Source organism: Telmatherina bonti, assembly GCF_933228915.1.
Source record: "Telmatherina bonti genome assembly, chromosome: 4".
Lineage (NCBI taxonomy): Eukaryota > Metazoa > Chordata > Actinopteri > Atheriniformes > Telmatherinidae > Telmatherina > Telmatherina bonti.
In genome coordinates, this window is record NC_136622.1 from 20,261,030 (window position 1) to 20,279,751 (window position 18,722).

An 18,722-nucleotide genomic window follows, 5' to 3' on the forward strand; every position below is an offset into this window, starting at 1 on the left:
TTTGCAGCTCTGACTCCCAAAGCTCCCCTTGTTTTGCTTCTGCAGCATTTTCTGTTATTTAACTTTTACCTTGTAATACCATCTTTGATGTAGTAGAGCAGACACTCAGACATAAGAGGGTCTTCATTCAGGTTGACCAAATGTGGAGTCTGCAGATGAAAGTAAAACAAAAAACTTGCAAAAACTGTTTGTTTGTTTTTTTTATAAATAAGCACTAGTGTTAAAAAAAATACATGGAATATCAAGCAAACTACCACAGTATGAATACATTTCACCGCTCCTGTGCCAGTGATACACACAAACACGAACAGCTCTGACACCTCTAGCGTCTCCATGACTACAGACAATCCCAGAAATTACTCATCTAAACCACCAACCTTTTTGGGGGAAAACACCCCATTAAAGTCTGTATAGAGATCACAAGGCTTCTCACTGAAATGCTAACCCATGGAGGGTGAAGGGAAAAGAAACAAGAAGAAAAGAATCAAAGGAAGAGAAAAATGGATGTGAAGAAAGCAGAACATAAGCTGAAGACAAGTAGAAGTTTTATTCTATGAGGAATAAAAGCTCTGAGTTATTAAAGCTTAAAATCTCCCTAAAATCTAACCATAACCCTATCATGACTCTGCTAGCGAGCAAATACAAACACATCCATTGGTCGTTATACTGCGACATATAGCATTGGTCCTACTAGCTGGGGAGATTTACAAAGGACAGGGAAACTAACAACGATAGCATACAGCTACAACAAAGGCTTGAATTCCCTACTATGCACAAAGCATTATGCAGGAAAGACTCTGCTTTAGATCATCTAATTTTAAGTTAATGTAAAGTACTTAGAAGCATAAACCATCTACGTGGGGGCCACGTAAAACAAACAAACACATTTTACCTCATATTCCTAGAAATACCTAAAGTGCCAGTTTAAGGGCTGATTCTCATGCAGGAAAGATTTTTAATCTGTTTATTTCATAAAACAAACCTTCTTGGTAGAAAAACAATCAAATTGTTCATCAAATGCCTGGTCATGGCTGAGCTGAGTATATGGAGAAAATAAATCAAAGAGTAGAAAGACAGAAAGATAAGAGCGGACTATGAGAATACACTGGAACAATACAAGAAGGACTTGTGGAAAAAAAAAAGACAACAGAAAAAAAGTGATGGATGACAGGGTATCCTCACCCACAGAAAATTCAACATGGTCGCCTTTTCATCATCAGTGTCTGATAATGTGTTTCATCCTTTCCAATATCTCCTACCTTTTTAGGAGAGAACACACCCAAAGTGCCGCCATCTTCACGGATTGCTACACCCATCTCTGCAAGCAAAGCCTCCCTGTGATGAAGGGACAACAAACAGACTCAGAAATAGCAGCTTATTGCTGTGTGTTTGTCTTGCATCAGTTCTACAACATGGTTTACTGGTATGTTTATTTTTACAAGTGACATTTGTGCTGCTCATCAGAAACAAATGAGAAAATGCTATACAACATCAGAGCGAGTGATTTGTGGTATGAGACTGTTATATGGCAGATGTCTGCAGCTACAGATGAGTGGATAAAGGGGGAGAAAGGGTGTGACAGGGGTGTTTGTGCAGCAGAGTGTGACGACAAAGAAGGTAAGGGAAATGGACAGAACTAGTGCAAAGGAAATTAGACAGATAGGTGAAGAAAAGAGAAACAGACAGCAACAGTGAAGTGAAAAGACAATGTCAGAGCCTCAAGGGGTTGCCTAACAGCAAGATTACAGTCACGACGAGCAAGCTCTTGGGACGTGCTTCTCAAAAATGTTGAAAATAGAACTGTGGTAGTAGTTGTTTTAAATGTCCACACAGACAGGCACGCGGAAACACAGAGAGAATGAAGACACACAGTTTACAAAAAAGACTTCGATATGATAACAGCTGGAATAAGAAGCACAATTATAAACACACAGCTGACAGACAGCAGCATGAGCTGGCAGGCGATGCTGTGTGCTCTGGAACGTTACAGAAAGGGGGTGACACAGATTGCTATTTGACGTCACAGAGCAATGGAGAGGGGCAGAGCTATCAGACTATCTGACATTCACTTCAGACGGTCTATAAATCCCAATTAAGACTGATGAGGTGGATGCAGATGCTGGGACACGTCAAGCCTCAGGAAATGCAGATGTAAATGAGCAGCCCGTGTCTGATGACACTGACCTCTCCATGCGGATAGCTTCTGTCTTCCGCAGCTTCTCCTCCCAGGTTTCATTGAGCTCCGCAATGATCTTTTCTGATTCCTAAACACAAGAGACAAAGAGTGAAGAAAAAACACAAGCAGGGTAAAGTAACTAGCTAATAGCAGCCAATCAGAGGGTAAGGTGTATATGTGGTTTGTTAACAACCTTTCTGGGTTTGGTGTGCTATGTTAGTAAGAAACCTGTTTTTGTTTTCTTTAAATGATATGTTTTCCCATTTACGTTAGGGTGGGGTGGGGGGTGGGGACTAACATAATTCTTTGTAAGCAATTATACCACTCCTTTGATGGTCCTATTAGCCCACCTATCAGCCACTACATTATCTTCAACATTACATTATCTTCAACATCTAAAGCAGTGAGAAGCATTCCATGCTCCATATATTGATCTATTAAATGAAACACTGAACTCTAAATATTTAATGAACCAGAATATACCAATTTAGAATGAAACGGCTCAGTGGATTTTTTTATGAGAGCTGAAAAGGTCCATTTTCTTGCAATGTTTTATTCTGTGTCCCCAGTATAGCTGGAACACATTTAAAATGTGGATATTATGTGCCTCACTATGACAGCAAAAAGCCAATAAGACTTGAATCTTTTTTTGTCTAATTTCCTCTGCATTTGCGTCGGTGCTTGATGTCACTGGGATGACAGACAGACTGGGTACCATGGTTGCCATGGGAACAGCAGCTCCTCATGGCTGTGTGTTGCAGCCCTGTGTGCTAATGCTACAGAATGAGTGTGCACACGGAGAGTGGGGGAGGCAGTCCGTTCTTAGACCACATGTGGACCGAGATGCCAAATAAATCTTATTCAAGTCTGTGTGTGGGGGCTTATTAAAACAGTCACGTTGACGTTGAATGACTGCATTTAACAAATACGTGGCCTGTGCTGTCAGTTTAGTAATTTCAAGCTGCCATGAATATATTTATTCCTGATTAGTTTATCAAACTTTGTGACACTACATCAAATGATATTTCAACAGGACTTTCTTTTGCTGAATAAATCAAACAATGTCACAAAATACATATTTTATCATTAAAAAAACAATTCTCTGATTATTATTAAAATATTCAAATAAAATAAAAAATAAAAAAAGATTATTTTTTGGTCATTTAAGCATGATTACTACATTTTTTCTCAGCATATGGCTTCCATTGGAACTCACAAGTCCCTTTCCTTTCAAGCCAAATGACAAGAAAAGGAAAAATGGGTTGAACAGAAGAAAGGTAAAGACGTGTTTTGTGTTCTTGAGAAGAACTCTGTTTGGCTTTTCTCTTGTAGTGCTGCATCCTACAACATCCACAGTACCTTAAGTCTTTCAATGGCCTCCTCTCCTCCAGGTGTGGACATGATGCGCTCTTGGATGCTGGTGACTGACTGCAGGCCCCCCTGGTTGCACAGAGCGCCAGAGGATGGAGAGGCTGTCAGGGAACCAATAGGCGCTGTGGAGAAATGGCCAGGTCGTTGGTTCTCTGAGGCTATCAAGTATCTATGCTTATTGTTCTGTATGTCTTTGAGGTCTGAGCCAAACACAGAGAGGGAGAGAAAAAAGGAGCCAAAGGAGGTGGGATAGGCCCAGGAAATAGGATATAGGGAGTAAACGTAGAAAATGGAAGAACAAAATACCAAATAGGAGGAGAGGACAGACAAGGGAAAGAGAAGGGACAAAGGGGAGGAAAGATCCATGTAAGACACACACTGTACGCCAAAGGGTTAAGACAAACATCAGTATGATCATCAGCTACAAAGAGCAGCAGTTTTCACACCAGAAAATGTAAGTCTTATTTTACATCTATGGTGAAAGAAAAAAATAAAGATTTTGTTCCCTGCTCTCTTTAAAAGTGTTTCAGAGACAGGATTTTTTATGAGGGTTGGAACTATAAACTCTAAGCATTTAAAAAAAAAAATGAGGAGATGATTACTTTTGCATTTTTTCTTTACTTTTATCATGATTGAAAACGCAGAGTGAAAACTGCCATCAGATTGTCAACTACAGGATGAAAGGGAGATGGAGACTACATGAGGGTCTGATGAGGGAAGAACATCAGACACATGCTGCCAAAGTTCAGCCTGCACTTCAGTAAACTGATTCAAGCCACACGTGCACTCGCAGATTTACCATGACAAAGCCACTGCAGCCTAAATCAAAGGTTAGATCGATTGTTCAACACACTTCGCTGTCAGAGTCAACTATAACACTAGAAAAGTGAAGATTAAAATAATATGGGCTTTCTTAATCCCAAGAAATAGATCCAAAGTGCAGAGATATTCAACTAAATAAAAACACAATGCTGGAGTGAAATCTATGCGTACACACTGCAAATTACAAACGACACATGAATGCATATTTTGGTCTGACGTATAAATATATGTGGACCATGTCCACAGAATATTAGATAAGAAAGCAAGAGGGCAGATTTGTTAGGGAAGTTTAAGAAAAACAACACAGCACTCTATCAAACTAAAGCAGAGACTATAAAGCAAACTAAGTTAGTCAAGTGTGAATACATACACACGTCTGGTGCAGCTACTTAGAAATATTAAATTATGCACCTTTCCGTCTGTTGCTCTGAGCCTCGCTTTGAGAACTCAGAAGCGGCATTCTAAAGGTTTGAGCACTGTCACCTGCTGTGGATGATTAGTGAAAGAAAACACAATAAAAAGCAGAAAGAGCCACTGGCAACAAAAGAAGCTTCAGAGAGTGAGTGACATGGTTATAAAATTATGCATTTGTGTTGGGGGTGGGGAAGGCTGATACGCAACTCTGAATTAAGTTTCTAAAAGCGATGTTGCAAAAGTAATTTCTAAAATAGCTGGATGTAGACTTGCAAATAGCTGCCTCACCCCCATCATTTTGAAAAATAATAGAAGAGCAAAGCGCAAAGCATGCTAATGTAACGGCATGCTCACCCTTGCCAGATCAGCACACCTACAAAAGCCTTGCATTTCAAGATTTATTCTTATACACTTTTGCTTTTTGTGTGCAATTAACATGCAAAGCTGGCAGCAGTTTTCATATAAAGGTAATGAAAGGGGGTCATAAGCAATGTTAGCCATTATAATTTGGAGCAAATAGTGATACAGAATGCATGACTAGCACATATATACACACATTTGATTCCACTTCCTGGGCAATCATCCCCCATAGGATCAACTGAGGGGAGGCAGGAAAAGATGAGAAGGGTCAGAAGTCAGCATCAGTAGAATGAGAGGGAAAGTTACAGAAATCCTTTGAAAGCTGGATGGAACTGATGAGAATAAATGCAACGGACTGGCTTGTTTAGTGCCATGTCATTACACACGATCTGGGCAGCCATTAGCTAGTAGGCAGATAATTAATCACTTTAGCTATTCGAACTTATTAATGGGGATATTATGTTTCTAATTGACAATGGTATGAGTCATTAATTTTGTGTACAGAAAATGGAGTGAAATGTTTAAATGTAGCTTTGAAGCTACCATTTGCTTTATCAGTCACAATTAGCCACATGACTTAATTTATTTTCAAGACATGTTTTATGAAGCGCTTTATATGCCATGTATATATTCTTAATGCTCTACATGAATCCGCCACTCAGAGAATCGACTCCAAAAAACTTGGGGCGCTGTGTGAAATTATGAATAAAAATGGAATACAGCAACTTGTAAATTGTGTAAACTAACATTTTTTTACTTAAACGTTGAATGAAGAGTATAAATGCCTGGAAATGAAGCACAATAAAGATATAACAACTTATTAGATTAAAGGGAAAAAGTTGAATAGCTGAACGATTAGGTACTAAGCAAACTTTAGAGAGATGCGGAAGGGTGGAGATTCAGAAATATGCAAAAAAAAAAACAAAACATATAGTAAAAAATAATGTTCAGGAAATTTGAGTTTAGCTGCTATACTGGCCCCGCCCCAACTATTTTAATTTCAAAATGACCCACTATTTTACTTATATTTTACTTATTATATTTGAGATTTTTCAGTGCTGTATTTACTAGTATATGAGCATTAGAAGTCATTATATTCTGCTTTATTGATTTACTTTTTATTTCAATTTTACACAGTAACCCAAATATTGGGTGTTATACTTAGAAGGCGGCAAAATAAACCAGTGAAGGCGGAAAATAGATTGGAAAAGGTTTAGTTTTGTTTACTTTTATAACCAGTCATCAGTTCAAGCACTGCAATGAAACAAAGTTTGGATGGCTGAAAGCTATGAGACAGTCAGATGGAAGTTGTTGCCAGCCTGTGGAAGGCCCTGACAGAGAATGTAGAGGCTCCGTGGCCAACTGTGGCGGCATAAAACTCACTGTCCAGGATGTCTCCCAGGCCCTGCGCGCGTAGCAGCTCCTTTAGTCGAGCAACCTCGTCCTTCAGCTCGCGCACCAACTTATTGTTGGGATCCTCATTGATGACAGCATTGCACTTGATGTTCTTCGCGCGGTCAGCATAGCTAAAAATAATAAGACAAACTGATGAATGCTTAAATATCTGCACATACAGCAATAGCTTTTTCTGAGCTAGAATCTCTGCGTGGGGAAGAAACCGTACCGTAGCGTGCTGAGGGTTTCGTCGTAGTTAATATCTGCAGGACTGAGAGCAGCGACCATGGCTGTTCTGGAGTTTCCACCTGAAACAAAAGTTTAGGAAATAGATTAATTATCTGACAATGTGTGTGTTTGTGTGTGGCACTGCATATCTCTCCATACATGCACTATTCAAAAGGCGAGGTGTCCTTGTCTAGTTTGGTTGAAATACTGTCTGCTGACAGTGTTCTTCTCTAAATGGCAGAGTAATGTACACTACTAGCTCCAGCCTTTTTCATCCCTCCTTCATATTCCATTATACAAATGGCCTCATATATTTCGCTACAGACAAGAAGATTTTATTTAACAGTAAAACTAAATCCAGTAGTACTATATATTTATCAAGTGACACAAATGTTCATACCGAGGTTTTCCCTCAGCAGCCAGGTCAGAACAGAGTCTCTGTATGGGATGAAGTCAGTCTTCTTCTTCTTCTTGCTCTGCAGCAGGAAAACCCATGATATCAGATAAGGGAAAAAAATAAAACAAAAAACAGACCAAAACATAAAGAAAAAAAAAACCCCAGATAATTTGTGTCTTCATTCTTTAAACATTGTTTGGCTATGCAGTGTTATAATGTTAAAATAACAGTAAAATGAAAAAAGGACTGATATGATGTGCTGCTGTTTCAACGCAATGGTGGATGTAATTGTGCATGCTTCCTAAAAGCACAGCACTTAAGGTGATACTATGGCTGAACTTTTCCACACTGCACATAGCAAAAAGCTGTCAAATCTGTCTCCTGGGATGAATTAGAGGTCAGTGCTTTAGCTGTCAAAGGGTTTACCTTGCTGGTACAGTTATCCTGTGTAAGCGGGCATTACAAGGACAAGAGAAGAGAAAACAGAGGGGCAAACGTTACAGCATGCCAGGCTACAAACACCAAGTCTTTGAGAAGACAGGGTCAAGTTGTCGAGGATAAGAGGTGGACTGTAAAGGAGGAGAAGACAATAAATAAAACATGATAAAAACACAAAATACTCACCACTTCAGCCAAGGCAGAGATAACTTTTCCTAATGTGGTGAGAGATTTGTTGATGTTTGCTCCCTCCTGTAATCACAAATAATTATTCTGTTGTTGTCGAGCTCATGTCAGGCAATTGTTTATTAATGCAGTTAAGTGTTGTGGGAGATGTGCGTCTTACCTTTAGCCTGGTACCTTTAGCTCCTGTGGAATCTGCACGTTCACTTCCTGCCAAGTCTACCAGGCTGATTTTACTGACCTGAGGGGAGGGAGTCAATGCATTAGACATGTAATGCTTATAGAAAATATCAATCTGAATTAGGTGTGGGTAAATTATTCACAAAATAGTTATCAGGCTTATTTGGTTATACATCAACAAAAATACATTTTTACTGTTAAAATGAAAACAGAAAAGCTTAACAATCAAAACAGACTGGAATGAGCACTTCTGCCAGTACTAGTCCTGTGGAGACTGTTCTCCCCTGAACACACACTTCAAATAAACTAAATAACACATTATTCTGAACACAGCTTACTGAAGTGACAAGGTCACATGACATTTTTATCCCTTTTGTTGAATGAAAAATATATTAAATCACACCATCAAAATATACAAAACATACAAACCAAGAAACAACAACAAAATATAAATCATTCTACAACTGGAGCATTTCTGTCAGAAATGCAGCATGGCATGAAAATCTGATAGTTAGCTACAATAAGCATTGTCTTTCCAATAACACAGTGGGCTTTGTGTCTCCACAATCAACGGAAATGCTAAAAGTCACATCTAAAATGGCTCCCTTTTTGTTTGGTACTTTTACATTTATATCTGAATTAGGTTCTTATTTTATACATTTGCAACACTCCAGAAACTTTCAAGAGAAAAATCCAAAGGGGCTGCGCATGAAAACACAAGTGTCCAAATCACTAGGGCCAAATATCACGCAGACATTTTCCTACCCACTCTCTGACAGAATGCCTGCACGACGCCCAACAGGGCCCATGTGTGAACAAAGCTGGTAATTGTCTGGAGAGGGAGTGTGTTCTGATGACGTTTCTGTCGTACAATTAACTTGAAACCGGTAGAGACGCTCCGACTGAAGAAGACAGTCATTTAACACAAGGACACTAAAGGAAATATTTAGGTGGAAAGATAGCATCATGTCCTGCCTCCTGCATGTTCCCTTGGGTCAATTCCTCACATACACCTAATGGAAGATTTCCAGCTGTGGAACACATCTGTCACAAACCACTTCCTGCTCTCTACTATGTGTGCACAAAGAAGCCTGCAGGCACTGTCCTGAAACCCACATAATGTATGAAAACAGCTTAAGGGAACATCTGTGAGAAAAATAAGTAAGAATGTGAAAAATGGGCAATGGGTAGAAACAATGAGGCAATACATTTTAAAAAAATGAGATCAGGAGGTAGAGTGCTAAAAAGAGTGGATATTTCATTGTCTATGAAAAAGGAGACTTTTTTTTTTTTTTTTTTTAAATTAGCTCTGACCTTTTCTGTGCAGAGGTCTGTCTCACTGTCATGTTTCCTCTGTGTGAAAACAATGGTGAAAACTGCATGGGACCTGCTGCTGGTCTCGTTCATGTTGGTGGCAGCCACAGTTCTGGAGGTTGGCAGATAGAGGCATCGTTAGGAACACAAAACAAAATTAATTCTGAACATTTTTTAGGACAACTTCATCATTCCTTCAATTAAATAAGCCACTCTGATTCATGCTGAAACCTGGGTTTTGGCCATTATGAGACCGATCATCTGTGGCTTTTACACCTATTACTGTGAACTGCGTCCGAGGGATTACTTTGTGCAGCGGACGGGGATAATATTGCAAGGACACCAGACAGAAATGTGCAAGGCACACACAGAAGGATGGCCACAGGGGAGTTACGGGCTTTACACGCCACGTTCTAGAAATAAGCCCTCTGAGTCAGCACAGAAAGATTAAAGCATAGTTCACTCCTCCCCACAAGCACTCCCATGACACACACGTATTACATCCACTTTACACTCATTCCACTTAAATATAATTTTTACCTGACGTGTTTTTCTGAAGAGAGTCTAAGTTATTCAGCTCCAGCTTGATTTGATGTCTTATTAAAAGCAATGGACACAACATGGGGAAGCATCAGGGGTCCTGAACTAGTCACTCTATCAGAACTGACAACGTACATTCTTAACTCTTATCACCCTGAATCATTAGGATGTGAGTTCATCATCTCATCCCATGATCTCAGCATGACCTCTGTGCTTAGCTTACCTGGCCTTGTTGCCTGCATCCATTAAGTCAGCGATGTCTGTGTAGGAAGTGACAGCTAGCTTAGACAGATCCTCGACGTAAGGACCCAACAGTGGATGCTCTCGCACTCGTAGGTTGCCTTTGTTCTTGGGATTCAGCAAATCTCGTACTCGCTCACAGTAGATCTCCATGTAACTGACCTAAAAAACAGTAACAGTATCAGTTCAGGTGTCCCAGAACATTGCCTTCCGGTGAAATAAGGCAGAATATATAAAAAACTATCAAAAAGCAGCTCAAGATTACATTAAAGTAAGTTCTGTGACATTCTAACAACCTTACAGCAAATTCAAAATCATTGTGTTGTGAGACTTTAAGAAGAAGGGGGTAAATAAAGCATCTTGTAGTCAATATGTGTTGGATGTCTGACTATTAACACACACACTGTTAGAAGGCAAGAATCATTTAAGAGGCATGATTTAATAACTGGGATTACCGACCCTAAAGCTTGCCAGAACTTACCTCTACTGAGTAGGAGAGCTCCTCTTTGTTGCTGCCTTCATTGATTTTCTCAAATAGATCTTCACAGAGCTGAGAGGCAGAAAAAGAGGATTTTTAGTCCAAATAAACGGCGTGTGAAATGATAAAGTTGATGTTAGCTAGATAATAGACACACTGCAACAAAACCATAAAAAAACAAAATGATTTATTTGTCAATTTAGCAGGTTCGGTGGTGACTTTAAGGGTGAGCATGTCAGAAACTAATGGAACTAAGTTAAATTACTCAAATGATACTAAGCAGAGAAATCTGCCATGGAGAAAATGATTGCTCTTGAACCAAATTGCAACCCTAAAATATTAAGAGGCCTATCAATACATTTAAAATACAAAAGAATGACAGAAAAACCAGTTGAAGGTAGCCAACTATTAAAGAAAATAACAAAGACAGAGGTGTTTGAGGGTAGTAATGAATTATTTATGATCCAAATAAACAGGAAAAATGAATAAAGACTGGAAGATAAGATGGTGCATGGGGAAAGTGGTTAAAGTTGGTCTTTAAATTCTAGAAGATCTATAATACAAACCATGGGAATGATTCCTTCCTGTCCCTCCTCCTGCTTGCCCATCATAGTATAGGATTTGCCAGCTCCAGTCTGGCCATAAGCAAAGATGCAGACATTATAACCTTCAAAAGCATGCTCCAGCATTTCCTTGCCGATGTCATTGTACACCTGATTCTGTGATGCAAAGCAGGGGTCTTCAGGCTGTAACACAAGAAATGGGTCATTTCAAATGTGCATAAGAATAAATTGACAGTATTTGAAATGGATAATACATTATGCATCACATTGGGATTGCTTAGCTCATTATATTGGATTCTAAAACTAAAGAAATGTTAAAACTCACTGTGGTGTGCGACCAATAGGAGTAATCAAAACTGAAGGTTTTTGCTGGTTCCTTTGGGGCTTTGGGATTGAGGATAGCTGTGGAGGAGAAGCAAAATAAGTAATGTGGTTTGAAACATCTTGTGTGAATATGAATACGAGATTAAGTCAACTACTACACTTATACTCCTTTAGAGGCATTTTAAAGCTGCTTTGAGCATCTACATAATGTGTCTTTTATCCAAACGGTCAAGTAAAGAAACGTATTAACGTCTCCGATGACACGAGCTAAATATTTACCAAAAGAGGTGAGTCCCAGGTTAAATAAATTTCATTTTTTAGCTTCAGTCAACAGTACTGGCAACATGGTACCAACCTATACAGTCAATATTATATGAATGAACTCAGGTTGGCGCAATAAGGGTTAATACTAGGGGTGGGAAAATCAAATAAAAAAATTGAATATCAGGATTTTTTGTTCACAATTTTAAAATCGATTATTATTTATTTATTTTTTGTTAAAAGAATCATTTTTTTCAAATAAATAAAAATAATCCATGATAAATTTTTGTAATTTTTATTGATCTTTTTACTTGTCTTCTTGGGCATTATAACAGCAAAATGATGGTCTGGCTACTGTGTTTTTTTCCTAATTTAAATCAAGAAAAATGACAAGTAAAAAAAGTTTTGTACATTTTTTGTGTTTGTTTTTAGTCTACAAAAATCAGCAACATTTGGGAATCATGAGAATCGCAATTTAAATCGAATCAACATTCAAAAAATTTGAATCAAATCGAATCGGGACGAAAACATATCATCATAGCCCAAGTAAATGCAGACCCAAAAATCCTAATGAAGAAAAAAAAAGTGCTGAAATCAAATTTCTACCAAACAAAGAGTCTTGTGTCAATGCTCTCTAACTGACATGAGTGCCTCCAGGTGTAGCAAAGAGATATAACTTTACTTACACTGAGGTTTAACAGATAAAATTAATCATGTTGCTTCCGGCAAAAAGAAAGTGGTCATTTATCTTATGTGAACTGGTGTATATACATAGAAAAAACAGCACATATGCACTTCATTTGTTACAAAATAGCAATTACTGTGTCTTTAATCTTTGAAAGCCAATTATAAACATTTTCATGAAAGTCATTGTTGTTCCTCTGCTCAGTCAGTCTTTCTTATTTCAGACCACATTTTAAATATTTGATAGCCCACATGATTATTATGCTAGTTGTGCAACAGTGGCTTCCTTGCTACCTAGTTCCTCAATCAGAAGACTGAGTGATATATTTGGAAGTGACAGTCACATGAATCACTGACAAGTTAAGATATCCGCTTTCTTTTTGTCTTGCTCGAGAGTCACACAAGTTTTACCGAACATGCGATCTTTAATCACCAGTGCAACTTTGATTACATAGGCCGGTGTTTTTCAAATGGGGTATTTTGAGACACTGCAGGGGGTACATGAGAAAATAAAAAAAGGATAACTTGTTCTAGCTTTCCAACTTAATATATCTGACTTCAGTTTGTATCAGTTATGTTAGTCCGGATTGGTACCCACATGTGGAAATGTACGTCCATGTACATTTAAAATAACTTGTTACATGTGGAGCTGCTCTGATCATAATTTTTTAAACAAATTGAATGCTTTTTATAAGGACAATTTAGTAAATGTTAAGATCTTTATAATATACTTCTTCTTCTTTCCATATTACAGGTCTGATCTCCTGGAGATCAAATTGTACTAAATGTGCCCCCTGAACTAAAATGTAACTTGACACCCCTGGATAAGGGGGTACTTACATAAAGAATTGCTCTACGGAGGTTGTAATGTTGAAAGAAGCTTGAGAACCACTGATATATGCTGATGGCACTTCATAGAGTTTGAGTAACAACACAGACTACTTCTGCTGCAACAATCGACCTGCTGTACAGCATCTGCTGACAGAGTGTCTCCACACAGCACAGCCATTCCCTGTGGCCACACACATTTCCTAATGAGAAGGAATCTGCTACCCATGCCTGGTATGTCATCTGCCTCAACCATGCAGGTTGGTACATGTGGGACAAGTGTACTCGCTTTCGGGCTTCACACTGGAAATGTGACAGGGGAGGGGGAGGATGATGCTAACTTATTACAAGATATTTAGCCATTCAGTTGTCCTTCACACCTGCTTACACAAACTGTACTTTGATAGGTTAAAGGTGTCTTTGTCTGTGGTTAATGTGAAGTTTGCTAAGTCTGGGGTGGATCAACCTCCACAGCTGCAGAGGAAGAGGAAGAGGAAAGAGGGAGAAAGAGGCTAAAAATATTGCAACATTAAGCTGAAGTCCTAGCAACAATCTAAACAGATTTAACAATGGAAACGCAAGGCTAAGTGAAGGGAAAAAAGGTATACTAGATGTAAACAAAATCTGTGTACGTTCAGTATTTAAAACATTTGACCCTTTCTACACTACCAAGCCGACACTACCAACACAAAGAAGTAATTAGCTTTTTCTTATGCAAATTGTGCACTTTGTTAATGGGCCATTTCAAGTCATGTCCTGCTCCTTGACTTGAGGGTGCTTTAGAAGCTTTTGCATCAAGATGTCGCCAGCTGAGTGCCTTATGTGCCGAGAGGATTTCAGTGCACTTATCAATAATGCAGGAGAAGTGGAGAGACTGGGATTGCATATCGCCCTCCATGGGTCACATCATGCTGACAGAGAGGCACAGCATGTCCTCAGAAAGCAGCACACTAACTGCTTCATGCTAAATATGTGTGCAGCTGCTATTGCAGCAAAACACTCTCGCACAGGTTAAAAAAAAAAAAAAAAAAAAAAAAAGGTGTTTGCTTGTACCGACTTTAATCTCCAGGTTAAGGTGAACAGAAGCAGCTTCCATATTGGGCACTGGAAGAGGATACAGCAAGACAGGTGGCTAAATAAAGCCCATTTTCACCCCTGACCTGCTTCCAAAGGGAAATTAGAGACAGGACACGAAGAAATGAAGGGAGGTTTAGGTTACTGGTGCCCTTATTCCCCTTTCCTGGAACAATCTACAGAGGCTATTAATGAGGAGGCAGCCTCAACTCTGATTCAGTGTCAGACTATGCCGCAGTAAAAACACAAAGGTGGTGAGACAGTGGGACATGTGGGGCACTCGGACAGTCAAATGCCCATTAAAAGCCAGCAAGCAGACTGATGGTGACAGAAGAGCCTTAAAGGAAATCACAGTGGCGCTCTAGCAAGACAAAGAATGATGTGAGGTCTCTGACATCTGTGTCTGTCAAGGTCTTGGTTTATTCTGGGACTCTTATCAGAGACTAGAGAGAGGATTATATGCTGTAAAAAGGTATCAAAAGTGGCAGCAACTAGGATACTGCTGAGCTGCAAAAGGTGATTCATGCACAAATGTGACGTGAACATCTCATTCTCTTGCCCACTCAAAACAGACTAATCTCAGTGCGTCATAAGAGTCGAAAACTGAAGCAAGGAGAGGGATGCAACTACTACACAAATGTAGCGGTCAAGTTTTTACCCTTATGAGGAAAACATGTTAGTGGGGACATGTATGACCCTTTGCCTCTCCATTGTCAACTAAATCTCCAACACAGCTACTATGTATGCTCCTATATTTGAATAAAGAGTCACTGAATAGACTTTCTGTGCTTGAACCTACAGATCACCCTCTAAATTGAGCCCAGATGTCAGACAATGAATCTCTATGCATTCCACTTCTAAGAAATATTCCACGCAGAGTCTCACCCTGCACTTGAAATGGAAGACATTCTGCTGCCTCATAAACAGCGTCATCAATTTGTCTGTCTTAGCCATGGCAACAGGTATAGGACCAGACTCTGGTTGCCATAACAACTTTAACTTGGCTCAGAAGGAGAGGATGCAGCACACTGCGTTCTCTTTTCTCTACTGTCGAGCATTCCTTATCACTGCTCTCTACAAATGGTTTATTTACTTCAAAATGCAGGTTTACAGACAATTAAAGTCGTCTGTCAAAACAGATTTAAAAAGTCTCTCATGGTTTAAACACTGAAACATGTAGAAGACTCTGTCTGCAAAGCTTTGGAATTTGTAGCTAAGACATAAAGTTACTTCTTATATCAGACCCCAAGAGCAATAAAATGGCTAACTACTTTAGCCCTTTCACAAAATGAATAGAAAATAAGAAAAAAAAAATGTGTATATCATTTCAACACAAAATGATCAATGGAAAAAAAAAGGAAGCAGGCACAAAGGCAGACACTGGGTCATCATCAGACCACCACACAACACAAAATATCCATTAAATCCATAAATGCAAAGATGTGAGGAGGGCTATGTAAGAGGAAATAAACTCTTAATACAGAAATGTACTTGCGGTGTGTAAGACAAGCCACAGTGTAACATTATTTTACTATAATGTCTTACATTTTAAGGTTATGTAGTAAAGAATATTAAACTGACATGATACTGTCACTCTACAGGAGCTCTCCATTTCAAAGCAAGGTGGTTGGCAGTTAACTAACCACATCCTGCCATCAAAAGGACATCACTAAGCTGGCTGAAGCTGGCAGACATTTTCTGCTACTGTGTTCAACATGGGGTCTATAATCCAGCCAGGAAAGCGAAAACACCCTTTCTTAATGAGGTTATTAGTGGGTCTCTGAGCCCCACATGTAACTAAAAGCTAACCCCTTTCACCTAAGACAAGCAGAGTCTAAAATGGATGAACCCATCAGCCTATCTCTTCCAGTAACCATCAACGAACCAGCTAGCTGTTCACTCAAACTAATCAATGCCTATTTAGGATCACAAGAGGATGATAACAGCACCAAATAAATCCATATTTAAACTTTTAAGGGAAACAAGATCGATGAGCTGGAAGGGAAAACAAGCATTCAGTGAAAACTGCAGCTTGCTTGTTTCAGCAACACTGATGAATTTTAACAGCGTTCCCACATTGTCTGCATGTGGGCAACTCTGAGAACAACTATACATTTATTACTTCCATTTCAAATCATTTGAATCATAATGGACTCAAATTTCTACTGAATAAAATATTGACTACACCTGCAAAACTACACAGTCTGAACATGTGAGTCTAACTCATTACCATGAAATTAACAGGAGCAGCAGGCAGTCAGACTCAAAAAGTGACCAGTCATATTAAATAACATACATCTTATTCTTTTTGTGGAAGCATCAGTGGATCAAAGTTAATGCTGATGACACACGATACAAAGTTTCTTAATATTAAATATTGCTTGGTACATGAATAATTAATTCGAGCATGTCAGTGTATTTTAATTTATATAGATCTAATTCAGTAACAGCCGCCTTGAGCAGAGATGGAGCTTCAATTCAATTTAATAATAGTTTGCTTTGCTTAACAGATAAATTCAGTCTAATCTTATCTCCATGCTAATAAATATCAGTCTGAATGGAAAGAAAATTTCCATTTCGGTTAGATAATATTCAGATATTTTCCGCCCTTCTCTTTTCCTTCCCACTCTGCTTGATTTGGAATGAGAGGCAACACATGGAGGATATTTACTACCCACATAAGTGCAACAAAACTTAGCAGCACAAGGAAATACAAGTTTATCCTGAGAGTAGTTTAGGAAACAGAATATAAACTTAAAAATGTGAATGACGCCATGAGAGGGTTCAATATTACACATGACTTGGTCCTCTGCTCAGTGATACCAATGGAAATCAAATAAAGATAAGATATTTCATATTTCACAGGCAGCAAGAAACTCATTACTAATTAATTAATTATCATCATCATTATTATGATTGATTATTATTATTATCATTATTATTATTGTTATGTTATTGCCAGCATTCATCTGTCTGTCTGTCTGCAACTTTATGCAAAAACTACTAGACACTGGATTGTCTTTATTGTTGTTTTTTCTGAGAACAACTCTCTGACTAGCTTAGATTTGATTAAATTTAGTAAGTGATCCGCATCACCATCTAGATCCAGGAATTTATTTGAAGGGTTCTTAGAGCTTCTAACTCCACAATAAAAAGTCTTGGTGCTTGGCCAAAACATACAGGAAAGGTTACCAACAGGTTTTACATGATATCAAAGTTTGATCTGGATCCATGCAAAATTTTGGACACAATGATAAGAACAGGAAAAAATTAGATCTTTGTCATTTTCATCACTGCAAAGGAACAAATTAAGGTAAATATGGAACAAACACCACAATACAGCCAAGACAATGCGGATTCACTGTCGGTTAATCTAGCAATCTAACAGCGTACCCATATCAAATGGATGTTGGACTATAGTATAGGACTGAAATCACAATATGGGTGGGAATGGGTTGCTTGGTGAAGGTCTGCGCTCTCCAAATGCTTATCCAGCTTCACATTTTGAAACAATCAGCATCAGTTCCTCATTTTACTGCTACATGCATGGCAGTTCAGGCTTACTCGTGTTTGTCATGCCAATCATATAAAAAGAAAAACGAGTCTCATCCCAGTTCAATGCTAAAGCAAAGCAGCTGCTGACATGAGCCAATGGTGTGAGAGTACCACAGTAACGCAAATATGGTTGTTCAGTCTCAGACAGGAAGCATAAAGACTAGATGGGGTGCATGTTTGGGTTCTTACAGAAATGCTCTGCGTGCTCATTAGAGTTTTTTGGCAGGGAGTGTGTGATGATTTGGTTACCAGGGCTGCAGCGCAGGTGACAGAGTTATCACTGCATGCAGCTCAAGTCTGAGGGCTAAAAGTAGCATCTGAGCATGGCTGTGCACATTTGACAAACAGCTGAGCTTGTTGCAACCACAACACAGGATGTACAGCCTCTCCAAAACAAAAAATGATGTGGGGTCTTAGCTGGTCCACTGAACGCAGAGCAGTTTAACATCTAATGGCAAAAGGCATCACGCGGCAATACCCTCAGAGCAAATCCATATTCCTGAGTTCTGCTGCCAACATGCTTTCAGACAAGCAGATGAGCTGGGGTTTCAGGGGACATAACCCAAAAATCATCAAAATAACTAACTATGTTTAACTTTCTATCCAAACACTGGGCACACAATTTCTTTTCCATTAACTAACATTCTACGGTTGTTACTGAAAGTCTAAAGGAAAGTACTCAGTTTCAGATGACAAAATCTCACTTCATACTAAGACGGCTGACCAGTATTTAGTGTTTATGGTCAGTATTTTCTTCCTATTAGAGGGGAAAAGAGAAGGGAATAAAACCACAGGAAGACACTAGAACAAAACACTGAATGTGGGGTACTGTAGCTGACAACAGAGACCGCACAAAACATTAGGTAATCTGTTATGACAAGGCTTTATGTGGCCAGT

At 38.9% G+C, this 18,722-nt stretch overlaps 1 protein-coding gene across 2 annotated transcripts in view; it reads right to left on the reverse strand.

The window, feature by feature from the left end:
* Positions 1-18,722, reverse strand: part of kif1b (kinesin family member 1B) — a 52,492-nt gene that overhangs the window by 22,446 nt on the left and 11,324 nt on the right. The window contains exons 3-17 of one of the 2 annotated variants that reach the window (XM_079239106.1): positions 11,425-11,501; positions 11,103-11,282; positions 10,540-10,608; positions 10,042-10,220; positions 9,279-9,390; positions 7,948-8,025; positions 7,788-7,853; positions 7,167-7,242; positions 6,768-6,846; positions 6,527-6,669; positions 5,340-5,381; positions 3,536-3,747; positions 2,185-2,264; positions 1,260-1,335; positions 70-149 (exon numbers count right to left, since the gene is read on the reverse strand). In XM_079239106.1, the coding sequence (XP_079095232.1) occupies positions 70-149; positions 1,260-1,335; positions 2,185-2,264; positions 3,536-3,747; positions 5,340-5,381; positions 6,527-6,669; positions 6,768-6,846; positions 7,167-7,242; positions 7,788-7,853; positions 7,948-8,025; positions 9,279-9,390; positions 10,042-10,220; positions 10,540-10,608; positions 11,103-11,282; positions 11,425-11,501 (1,549 nt within the window). The remainder of the gene's footprint in view (positions 1-69; positions 150-1,259; positions 1,336-2,184; positions 2,265-3,535; positions 3,748-5,339; positions 5,382-6,526; positions 6,670-6,767; positions 6,847-7,166; positions 7,243-7,787; positions 7,854-7,947; positions 8,026-9,278; positions 9,391-10,041; positions 10,221-10,539; positions 10,609-11,102; positions 11,283-11,424; positions 11,502-18,722) is intronic. The other variant, XM_079239105.1, reaches the window with a different exon arrangement.